The 13,024-nt window shown below is 42.9% G+C and overlaps 1 protein-coding gene across 1 annotated transcript in view; it reads right to left on the bottom strand.

Annotated features, from left to right (window-relative positions):
* Positions 1-3,782: 3,782 nt before the first annotated feature.
* dcaf7 (ddb1 and cul4 associated factor 7) overlaps positions 3,783-13,024 on the bottom strand; it is a 47,380-nt gene continuing 38,138 nt past the window's right edge. Inside the window, exons 5-6 of the mRNA XM_078529157.1 lie at positions 8,569-8,686; positions 3,783-5,692 (exon numbers count right to left, since the gene is read on the bottom strand). Coding sequence (XP_078385283.1) covers positions 5,520-5,692; positions 8,569-8,686 — 291 coding nt within the window. The 3' untranslated portion in view covers positions 3,783-5,519. The remainder of the gene's footprint in view (positions 5,693-8,568; positions 8,687-13,024) is intronic.

Raw genomic sequence — 13,024 nt, 5'->3', positions numbered from 1 at the left:
ACCAGTGCTGCAAGAGTGACCAGGATCCTGTTTGCAATGCTACGCATTAGCACATGTATCAAGGTGAAGACTGAGCAATCAACCGGCAATGTAAGAAATAGCGTAGACTAAATAAACCATGCAAATTAAAGCTACATATCCAATAACAATGGGTCTGTCATAGAATACAAGAACTCAGTGATTGCACTGCCATAGCCCATCTGTTCAGGGTTTACTGTAACGATTCTTTTATAATACTCCCTTGAACATCACTGAAGGCTTAAAGTGAGCCAAGCCATGCAGATAGGAAAAAATACACACACACACACTCAACAAGCAGGACTTCAATAAGAAACATTAAGAGTTCAAACAGCAAGCTAATTTTGTATCATTTGAATAACTGGGCTACCTTATAAGAATTCCCCAGCTCAATGTGCAAACTTAACACAAACTCCACAAGAAATCCAAGTGCCATTGGGAACAAATGGTAAACTAGCTGAGGGGGCAACTGGTAGTACTCCCCTGCCAGAGGTCAGCTCAAGAGCAACTGAACCTGGGATCTTGCTAGTCCATCTAACTCACCACCAAATGAGCCAGCAGAGGACCTCAACTTCAGCAGGGAAAGAACCAAGGCGGGGGACGAGAACAGAAGCGCTGATATACAAAGAACTGTGATCCCCCACAATATTATAAGATAGACCATGCTTCCCAGCTACATCAGAACTGCTGCTGCCATTCCAGAATATATTGTCACCAACTTATTTAAAATATTGGTACCACCACATTAACAAAAATACTCTCAATTAATCAACTCCAATCCCTCTGCCACCAATGAGTGTAACCATTAGCACTTCACCCCATGTCATACACCTCTCTCCAGGCACGCATGAAGTTTACAAGGTTAGAATTTATACTTAATACTCCTCTTTTTCACAATTCATGACAATATATAATGGAAACTTGAGATTGCCACCATTGCACTGTGCTGATGCCCATGTGCTGATATTGATTGTCATTAAGTTAATGGGCTATTTGAGCTAATGCAAGCTCTTCTAGAGTGTTAGAAAGAACCTCTTCAGTACGAAAGGGACAATAAAACGTAGTCACTGGTTGAGGAAAATGCCACACAGCATCTCTGCTAAGTGGGTGTAGGGTGTGAGAAGTGGCACCACATGGCACTGTCAGACGAATGAATTAGTTATAAACTGAATAGTAAAAGTGTTACAGTCCAATCTAGAGAGACACAACTTTCCCAAGTATGGGTTCTTTCATAGGCACAAGACCCTCTATTCAACCAAAATCTTATCCAATTCCTAATGTGAACCCAGTCAGGCCCTGTTCTGACCAGACAACCACATATTTTCCAATAGGGGTCATTGTTTAGCTCTCATCAGTACTTCTCCTTGGCCGATTCCCCATCCCCATCCCAGGGGTGCTCTAGCCAATCACTGTGTATCCAAACTGAGGTCAGTGAACTCAGCACACACAAGGACTCTCACCAGTTGATTTTGCAGTGGTGATTTTTTTCACTTGTGTCATAGGAGGAATTTGGAGTTTTTCTTAATTTAAAAAATAACATTTTCAAAGCAGTCAGCTTTTTGTTGCTGGCAACAACCACAAGCAGAGGGTATGATTTAGGAGTTTACAGCATATGCTATAGGAAAAAGACTGATGTAAAAATACAACTTCATATTTGCAAGGCAGAATCAGATGAAAATGTGGCACTATATTTACAGTGGGAAGACTCACCACGAAGGATGTGGTACTTTGAGCACTTACAACAGCTCAAGCAAAGGACAAAGTCTTCAAGAAGCATGGTAGCCCACCTCACAGGGTGGGCACCTAATGCCAAAATCAACCAATTAAAAGAGTTACATTAATCAACAGACTCACTCTCGCAAACACAAAATCATTTTAAAATACATTATTTCCCCCAGGTTTTCATCAAAAAGTGGAACATCCGTCTCAAAACTGGACAGAGTGGGGGACATACCGACGGGTCAAAGAAATGGGAGCCATATTACTCAACAAATACCGGGCCAAGTTGCCTGGGGCTATTTCAACACACTAGGAGCTTCCTTTATGCACATCACTTCACCTGTATTATTCACTCCCAAGACATACTGAGAAGCCCAGGCTTTAACTTTAACCAGTGCACTTTTAGCAGGATTTGCATCGCAGACCATTCACCATTCTGTTACAACAGGTCTTTCAGTCAGGTCACTTGTTAACAAAATTAGAAAATTCCAATTCACTAACTGGCCAGGAAAACATACCATCTGACAGTTAGCATCTAATATGTACAGAGGCATGAAAACACAAACTGTTAAAATACCCAGGAGCTTTACATCTAACCTCTTACCACACAATTTTTTAGCATGGCCTCCCTGAAGACCATTGGCTACAAACAGAAGTGGGTGCAGTAACTAGTAATGAAGTACTGGGACAAGGCTAGAGTCAGGCAATTAGTTAAAAATGAGAACGCTACCAGATGGTGGAAGCACTCGAACAATGTTGGGAGGACAGAGGGTGCTCCCAGTTAGTTAGGATTGAGAGGGCACCATCATTGGCTGTCAAAAGGTTCAATGGCAAAGAGCTGGAAAATAAACACACCAGAGCCACTCAAATTGGTTTACCCAGTAAACCCTCCTTCATCCAAAAAATATCAGTGTCACCACTGGTAGGTATTTACAGTACAGTATTATTACACAATTTTTAAACAACCCAATACGCAAAACACTTCACAATATTTCAATTTAGTAAATTCTCCTCACTGGTGACACACCCATAACCACCAGTACTGTATCCATATTCTAGTGAGCCTTTAGTGAGACCTGTACCTACCAGTACTGTGCCCAGTATTATATTGCAACATCTGTAACCACTAGTACCGTACCAGTACCCCTGCACAATACAGTTCAAAATGCAGAATCGAGTTATTTAACCCACAGATCAATACTTTAATATTCTGACTGTAGTGAACTCCACAGTTGCATTCCGTGCCCTGGTCATAAGTAACCAGTACAGGAGGTGGTTAAAAGCCTGGCATCCACAATCCCAACTATAGCGCACCTATTGCGAGAACGCAACCTCGATTCCAACCAGCTTCAAATCTGACTCGAGTGCCCTGAAATAGAGGCTGGTGGCTCATTCCCTATGGTGTGCTGTGTGCAGTATATTTCACAAACACGTCCACCCAATAATCCCGTTACTGATCGCACAATGTCCCCTCCCACTAAAAATCCTACTTTTGCCAATTATTTCCCTGAATTAGCACACTGTTAAATATACAAGGTTGTGGGAGTCCATCAATAAACAAAGGTTGAGCGTGATCCTTTTCTCATCAATACCCCTCTGATGACTGAATACACAAGAAAGCAAGTCTAGAGGAAGTGGGTTTTACTTAGTTTTATGCAGGACAATTTCACTTTTTTGTCACTTGCTGGGAGATACCTAAAGTTGAACATTCTTCCCCACAACTTGGTCTGTGATATCCTCAGCAATTACCAGCTGGAAACATAAAGGTACTTTGTTTGTCTTATCTTCTCCTTTAACATCTAAAGCAGTTTTAAAGAGAACTCTGGCGCATACTGTATATTTCAACATACACAGCCCTATACAGCTCCACTTCCAAAGCAGAGCATAGGCTCTGCATAGAACATCCTAAAAGGAAAAACATTCTACATCCCTTCTCCCCCTGACACCTCCCCTTCCAAACTGCTGCTGGAAGATCTCATTGAATTCACAAATCTGAGTTCCAAGCAATAAAAGAGCTGGTTAGTTTTGTACCATCTTCGACAGACAGGAAAAGTGACAAGTCTGGATTACAGAACATAGGGACTGGACAAACAGGGCACACAAAAATAGCCCAACACAGCCACTAGAGCCTAACTGCAGCTGTGCCGTGCAGGTTTGTTATTTTTATTGCTTTTCAATTGTACCTCGTCACAGTGTGTCTTTTCTGTCCATTCCCTTAAATAACATTATATAGTGTTTGTTCCTCCTCCACCACCTGCTCCATAGGTTGGATGGTGGGAAAGTGACAGGATAGGGATATATAAAGTAAATTGCAGTGACAAAGCATAAATAAGTTTCTACTGCCTCAAGATACAACCTTCATAATGGAATGGCTTTTGTTAATTTTTAATTGACCACCTCACTTGAGGGAATACCAAAGGATTTGCACAATCCCCCATACCATCCTCGCCCTCGCAATAGGCAGTGTAAAACACACTGCTGGTGGGGTAAAGCAGTGAGCACAGCTCTCACAGGTCACAAGCCCCCATTTCAGCATAGCTGAGTTTATATCGCACAACCAGTATAAAACAGCATTCGACAATCCAGTTACACTGGAAACAAATGTTCCAAATTCACCGTTTATATCAAAACATAGATTCGAAGCTGACAAACACAACAGATCAACAGAGGGCTGAGTGCAGGGAGAAGGCTATTACACACCAGTGATATGGAAACTGCAATTGCAGATTTGGATGGGCTGGCTGAGATAACTTGTCAGTTTGTAGGCAAAGTAAAATGGTGGCCCCAATGGCAAGCAGTGTCAGCAACAGCCATTGCACATTGTCCACTCTGCTACCAATTCTGTCACTTCACAGTGCTCCCCGTTTCCAGGAATGGGAGCAACACCTCATTATAAGAGGCCGAGCTGTAAAGGTGTGCAACCTGGAAAAATACAGAATAACTGAAAAAAGAATAATCATGTTCTGCAGGCCGTTTCCACGAGCCAGACCCTTGCTCTCGAAGTGACATTCTGGTGTTAAGGCTGTCTGTGCATATTCACCTTGCTCATGAAGACAGATGAATGGGGATGATGTTGCTGATACGGGGGTGGAGTCGGGTGCATTCTCAAAAAGCACTGATCATTGCTGAGGCATCACTCCAGCATTCCCCTCACTGTCTAGGTGCTCCAGAGAACCTTCACTCCAGACGGTAAACTTCACCATAACCTGATTTTATGGCCTCAAGTTGCTAAAGCATTCCCCCAATATTAATTTCTGAAAAAAGACATTCTCACCTTTCAATCAAAGGAAAAAAACTGCCACACATCTAGCACAAAGGATAGCTCACAGTTGCAGGGGACCCAAGTCCCTTATTAGAGTACAGTAAAATTACATGGCTGAAGTGGATCAGAGAACAGAACTGTTCTGAAACTAGAATTTAGAATTATCCCAGCTGGTATTAGCCCAATTGTAAAATTGAGAGTCTTATTTACAGTGACGTTTTATAAAGAGATTGCTGCTGTACTACAGAATGGACATTACCAGAGATGGGGTTAACTGATTGAATAAAAACTTCATCCTTTCTTAGCTGGTTTAGCAATTTTTTTTAAAGGGGGAGTGGGGGAAATGGATCAGGAATCCAAAAAAAAAAGTTACTCTGGGCCCAGAAAGGGCCAATTGCACTCTGTATACAATAACACAACACTGAGAATCAGCACAAACATCCTTAACTTTAACTCATTCACACTGCACATACATACAACAGGCCCCATCTCCCTCACTCAACTAGTGTAGGTCAACAGACTACACCCGTAAGATCTCAAGACAGTTATTATAGCAAATTGCTATCCAGTCAGGCTGGGTCGATGCCCATTGGACATTGTTGATTTCTCCTTCTGCTGTGTAGGCCAAGATGGGGTCTTCGATGGCACGTGGCATTTGCTGGATGTCCCAAATAAGCGCCTGATGGTCATCCGCTTTAAACAAAAACACAGTTGGTTTAGACCAAAAAAGTACAAGAAATCAGCCCTCATTGTAACTAACAGACTGTGCCCAGGGCCAGACATTCCTCCCATTGAAAGTACTTATGGTCAAGTGAATCACCTGCTCTGAGAGTTCAGTTCAACCTAGGGTGGAGCATTTACTGCTTCAGATTTTAAAACAAAAGGAACACAAAGGGGACAATATGCTTTATTCTGTTAAGTGTAAATATGGAGTGGATAGCCCATAATTTCTATCTATCAGGAATGTTCCTGGGCTTCAGCCATGGAGATGCCGAGCAGAGGCTAGGCAAAAACATACAGGGAGAAACCATTGCTGGAAGCCACATCAGCCCAGCCCACCTTGAAGTGGAATTCCTAGATGCTGTATAATTGTTAAGAAGCAAGAGCTTCCCAATTACTGAATGGAATTCAATAACCACTTCCAGCACACCTAACCCCAGATCTAAAGAAAGGAAAAACAAAAACAAATTTCGACACAGGTTCAAATCCAACCAAGACTGATGAGATAAAAACCTAGTGTGTCTGCTAAGGAACACCACAGTGACCACAACATAATTAAGTTTAGCATGCAAACTGACCAGCAGGGAGAACAGTTCAAGAAATTGACCATGGCACTGTGGTACAGGAAACCATTCAAGTAGGGGGGAGGAAAAAGGAATGTAGTGATAGCAGGGAATAGTATAGTTAGAGGGATTAACATTGTTCTCTGCAGCAAAGAGTGAGAGTCCAGTTGGCTGTGTTGCATGCCCTGTGTCAGGGCTTAGAACATTTGCTCAGGGCTGGGGAGGAACTTACAGTGAGAAGGGGAGGATTCAGTTGTCGTGGTCCATGTAGGTACCTACGACATAGGTAGAACAAGGAAGGAGGTTCTGCATAGGCAGTATGAGGAGCTGGGTACTAAATTAAGCAGAGCCTCAAAAGGGAATAATTTCTGGATTATTACCTAAACCACGTGCAAATTGACATACAGCAAATAAGATTAGAGAAATGAACGTGTGGCTCAAAGTCTAGTATGGGAGAAGTGGATGCTGTACCATTGAAAAGGTCTACATCTGAACCGTGCTGGGACTGATGTTCTAGCGAGCCGCATAGCTAGGGAAGTGGACAGGGTTTTAAGCTAAAGAGTGGGAGCAAGGGATCAAATTTGGGAAGATGTGGCAAACAAAAGCGTAGAGACAAGGCAAGAGAGAAAGGCATTAATATGGGAAATGGTAAACAGAACGTGGCAGGAAGGAACAGAGTGCAAATTTAAGAGTAAATCAGCAGATAAGGCTAGACATTACAAAAATAATACAAGGAGAAAAAATTAAAGGCTCTGTAAAAAAAAAATGCACATAGCATTTGAAACAAAATAGATGAACTGGCAGTGCAATTAGAAATAAATAAGTACAATCTCATAGCCATTACAGAGACATGGCTGCAGGGTAACATAGATTGGACCTGAATGTTGATGGGTATGTGGCATTTAGGAAGGACAGGAAGCTAGGAAAAGATGGAGCGGTAGCTTTGTTAATTAATGATGGTATTAGCACATTAGAGAGGATGACCTAAATTCAGGAAACCAGAAGATAAAAGCAGATTGGGTTGAGATGAGAAACAATAAAAGCAAAAAGTCACATGGAGGAGTGGTGTATAGCCCCCCTAATTGTTACAGTAAAATCCCACCGTTTGCGACTTCCTTGCTCTCGAATTAACTTATCGGTGCTTTTTACTTTACAAACAACGTGTGAGCAATGCTCGCTTATCTGCGGTTTCCTTCTCTCTTCTTTTCCCGGGAAGAAGGCAGCCATGACAGAATGCCCACAGCTACAATAATGGCTCTATTCAATTTTAAACCTTCACTGATGTATTGCTTAGAGGCTCCCCTGTCTGTCCTATGCAGGTACTGCACTGAATTTTTGCTGGAGTGTGCAGTACTGCCCTCCCATGGATGGAACAGATCTAATTGAATCCCATTCAAAAACGTTTCCCCTTTGCGAGATATCATGGGAACGTAACCTCTGCGAACAGCAGAATTTCACTGTACACGATAGGACAGAGTATAATGGGAGCTTGTCAAAGGACATAGTCATGGGGGATTTTAATCTACAGATAGACTGGAAAAAGCCATTGGGCAAAGGTAGCCTAGATAAGGAACTAATAGAAAATTTTCGTGATAGTTTCTTGGAACAGCACATTCTGCAGCCAACCAGAGAGCAGGCTATACTAGATCTGGTACTGTGCAACAAGATGGGATTAATTGACAACCTCATAGAGAAAACACCCCTAAGTAGCAGCATTCAAAATATGATTGAATTTTACATTCAGTTTGAGGGAGAGGAGAGTGGGTCCAGGACTAGTATTTTAAACTTAAATAAGGGCAATTATGAGGGTAGGAAGTGAACTGGCAAATGAGGTTAAGGGATAGGTCCATCTTCAAAGCTGAAGAAGGATCATAGACTGGAAACATTAACTGTGTCTCTCTCCACAGATGCTGCCAGATCTGCTGAGCTTTTCCAGCATATTCTGTTCTTATTTCAGATTTTCAGCATCCACAGTACTTTGCTTTTATATTATTGTACCTCAACTGCTTGATGCTGAAATGGAAACAACTCTATTCCTAACACTAACTCTGATCAACACAAAATTCTCAAATTAATTTAGAAAAAGAAACTAGTTCCGTACATTCAGAACATTTACTTGCTGCTGTGGGAATCACATGGTTATATTCATTCTACCAGACGTGATTGGGTAATCCTGCTTTAGATTCTGACTGTCTGATCTGTATCTCTGGGAAATAAACCTTGTGGCTCTGGGATGACAACTTTCACTCTGGACTGGAACAAACTAGCCAAGTGTATGGCCCTTACCTGCAGTGCAGATGTGGCAGGATGAGTGCGGAGCCCAAGCAATGCCATTTACACATGCTCGGTGATTGTTTAGTCGGGCCACAGGAGTGCAGGGCACACGTACATCAAGAATAACCACCTGCAAAGGAGAGGCACATGGTTTTGAATCATCAGAGACTGAGGGAAAAGAGCAATTAGCAACAGCAAGTTATGGGACAGGATTAATGCCTCACTGGAATTCAAAAAGTAAATTGGATGCAATTTAAAATATCAGCATACCCCCACCCACCACGCAATTCCTGCTTACTTACAATTATAATATAATTAACTCGATTGGGTTTTTTAATGAGGTAACAGAGGGTCAAGCTAAAATATATTCAGACTTCATAAAAGCATTTGGTTAAGTGCCACATTTCAGCAAAAGTGAGGGCAAAATCTAAAGCTGGCATGAATACCAAGTTAACTGAGTGACAGGAAACAAAGTAATGGTAAACAATTGTTTTTCAGATGAGAAGGCAGTGGGGTTCCCAGGGGTCAGTACTAGGGCCACTGCTTTTCTTGTCTATATTGGGTGTACGTGGCACAATTTCAAAATTTGCTCATGATACCAAACTTACAGGTGCAGCAAACAGCAAGGATGATACCAATCGACTGCAACAGGCAGCCAAGCAGCAGATGGAATTTAATACAAAGAAGCGTGAGGTGAAGCATTTTGGCAAAAGGGATAGATAGTAGTAGTGATCTGTCCAAGGACAGATACTATGCTCATTTCTTCACGTCTCACAATCCTGCTCTTTCCTCTTCGCGTGTAAGGGCCTTCCATTTTCGATTTCAATGAGCAACATGACTAAAACCTTAAATATATGAATACATGAGGTGGTTCCCTATTGCGTTCCTCAAATGAGACTAATGTAAACACATGTCCCTCTTCCTGAAGGATGCTTTCCCTGTAAGCAGCCATTGTCTCTTTGAGGTTTAAGCTTTTCTGCCATCACCAATGAAAATTTGCTGGCTTTGATGTTGGCCATGGCTCATAGCCCCCCAAGCATGGGGCTCTTACTTGGACCATGGGTGACTCACAAAAGAACAGGGACGGCCACCACCTGGGGTCTCAAATGACCCTGGTACCCTGGGAAAGGATAAGGAGAGACAAAATTTAGACTTAATGGCATAGTTCTAAAGACTACACAGAGGCAGAGGGACTTGGAAGTTCATTTGCATAGATCTTTGAAGGTGATAGGATATATGGAGAAAGTAGTTAGCAGCATATGGGATCTTGGGCTTCATAAATAGAGGCATTGAGTCCAGTTCTGGTCACCACATTTGAAGAATGTGAGCATCTTTTGCAGTGTGCAGATATTTACCAGAATGGTTACAAGATGAGAGATTTTAGCTACAAGGTCGGGTTGGAGAAGCTGGGGCTGTTCTCCTTGGAGCAAAGGAGATCAAGGGGAGATTTGAGAGGTGTACAAGGTTGCAAAAGGTTTAGACGAGGTAGACTAAAAAAAAACTGTTCCCATTGGCTGATCACACAAGGTCTGAGGGGCTACAGATTTAAGATTGTAGACAAGAGATGCAACATGGATATGAGGAGGAACTTGTTTTTTCTTGCACAACAAATGGTAATGACCTGGAATGCGCTGCCTTACCAAGGTGGAGGAAATGGAGGTAATCAACGATTTCAAAAATGAGATTAGATGGGTATGAGAAAAATAAACTCATAGGGTTACAGGAATCAAGGTGGGAGCATGGCACTGACTGGATTCTTCTAGAAAGCCAGCCTGGACTCAATGGACAAAATAATCTCCGTCTGTGCTGTAATGCTTCTATGACTCTATAAGAATGACGAGGTATTCATAACTTCAGAGGCAATGAGCAGCACCTCATTTTTCATTTGTTTCCTGCCTCTGTACGAAAAGTGTCAGGGATGCTTTAACTGCTGTTGATGCTGCTTGCCATGCGATCTGTTATTCTATTAGAGTCATAGAGGTCTACAGCACAGAAAAGGGCCCTTCGGCCCATCAAGTCTGCACCAGTCAAACAAGTACCTAATTATTCTAATCCCATCTTTCAGCTCTAGGTCCATAGCCTTGTATGCCATGGCATCGCAAGTGCACGTCCAAATACTTCTTAAATGTTATGAGGGTTTCTGCCTCTACCAACCTTTCAGGCAGTGAGCTCCAGATTCCCAGTACCCTCTGGGTGAAAAATTTTTTCCTCACATCCCCTCTAAACCTCCTGCCCCTCACCTTAAATCTATGCCCCCGGTCAGTGATCCCTCCACCAACAGGAAAAGTTCCTTCCTGTCTACCCTACCTATGCCTCTCAATTTTATACACCTCAATCATGTCCTCCCTCAATCTCCTCTGCTCTAAGGAAAATAACCCCAGTCTATACAATCTCTCCTCATAACTAAAACTCTCCAGCCCAGGCAACATCTTGGTAAATCTCCTCTGCACTCCCTCTAGTGCAATCACATCCTTCCTATAATGCGGATTCCAGAACTGCATGCAATACTCTAACTGTGGCCTAACCAGTGTTTTATACAGTTCCAGTATAACCTCCCTGCTCTTATGTTCTATGCCTCGGCTAATAAAGGCAAGTATCCCATGTGCCTTCTTAACCACCTTATCTACCTGTCCTGCTACCTTAAGGGGCGGGTGGACATGCACACCAAGGTTCCTCTGATCCTCGGTACTTCCCAAGGTCCTACCATTCATCGTGCACTCCCGTGCCTTGTTTGTCCTGCCCAAGTGCATCACCTCACACTTATCCGGATTAAATTCCATTTGCCACTGTTCAGCCCATCTGACCAGCCCATCTATATCCTCCTGTAATCTAAGGCTATCCTCCTCACTTTTTACCACCCCACCAATTTTTGTGTCATCCGCAAACTTACTGATCAACCCTCCTATATTCAAGTCTAAATCGTTTATATATACCACAAACAGCAAGGGACCCAACACCGATCCCTGTGGAACCCCACTGGACACAAGCATCCAGTTACAAAAACACGCCTCGACCATCGCCCTCTGCTTCCTGCCACTCAGCCAATTCTGGATCCAATTTGCCAAATTGCCTTGGATCCCATGGGTTCTTACCGTCGGTATCAGTTTCCCATGCGAGACCTTATCAAAAGCCTTGCTGAAGTCCAAGTAGACTACGTCAAATGCATTGCCCTCACCTACACACCTGGCCACCTCTTCGAAAAATTCAATCAAATTGGTCAGACATGACCTCCCCTTAACAAAACCATGCTGACTGTCCTTGATTAATCCCTGCCTCTCCAAGTGTAGATTAATTCTGTCCCTCAGAATTGCTTCTAATAGTTTTCCCACCACTGAGGTGAGACTGACTGGCCTGTAGTTCCCAGGTTTATCCCTTCCTCTCTTCTTGAATAACGGTACCACATTGGCTGTCCTCCCGTCCTCTGGCACCTCTCCTGTAGCCAGAGAGGTATTGAAAATTATTGCCAACGCCCCTGCTATCTCCTCCCTTGCCTCGCTCAACAGCCTGGGATACATTTCATCCGGGCCTGGAGATTTATCTGCTTTTAAGTCTACCAGATCACTTAGAACCTCCTCCCTTTCCATGCTAATTTCTTTCAATATATCACAGTCCTTCTACCTGATTTCCATACCCACATCATCCCTCTCACTTGCAAACACCAACACCAATGTATTCATTTAGAACCCTACCTACATCTTCCAGCTCCACACACAGATTACCACTATGGTCCTTAATGGGCCCTACTCTTTCCCTAGTTATCCTCTTACTCTTAGTGTACTTGTAAAATAACTTTGGATTTTCCTTTATTTTACATGCCAATGCTTTTTCATGTCCCTCTTTTGCTCTCCTAATTTCCTTTTTAAGTTCCCCCCCCCCCTACACACTCTATACTCCTCTAGGGCTTCCGCTGTTTTGAGCCCTCTGTATCTGCCATAAGCCTCCCCTTTTCTCCTTATCCAATCCTGTATATCCCTCGACATCCAGGGTTCCCTGGATTTATTGGTCCCACCCTTTATCTTTACTGGAATATGCTGGCCCTGTACTCTATTTCCTTCTTGAATGAGTCCCACTGCTCTAACACAGATTTACCTAAAAGTAGCTGCTCCCAGTCCGCTCTGGCCAAATCATATCTGACCTTATTAAAATCGGCCTTCCGCCAATTAAGAACTTTGATTTCTGGACCATCCTTCTCCTTTTCCATAACAACCTTGAATCTAATGGAGTTATGATCACTATCTGCAAAATGCTCCCCCACTGATACCTCTACCACTTGCCCGGCCCGGCTTCGTTCCCTAAAATTAAGTCCAGGACCTCTCTTGTAGGGCTTTCTACATACTGGCTTAAAATGCTCTCCTGGATGCATTTTAAGAATTCTGCTCCCTCTAAATCTATCTCACTATGACTAACCCAGTTAATGCTGGGGAAGTTGAAACCCCCACTATTACTACCCTATTATTTTTACACTTCT

Source organism: Cetorhinus maximus, chromosome 25 (genome assembly GCF_964194155.1).
Source record: "Cetorhinus maximus chromosome 25, sCetMax3.hap1.1, whole genome shotgun sequence".
In the NCBI taxonomy this organism is placed as follows: domain Eukaryota; kingdom Metazoa; phylum Chordata; class Chondrichthyes; order Lamniformes; family Cetorhinidae; genus Cetorhinus; species Cetorhinus maximus.
The sequence above is the reverse complement of the archived record's forward strand: the minus strand, read 5'-3'. Positions and strand labels throughout refer to the sequence as shown.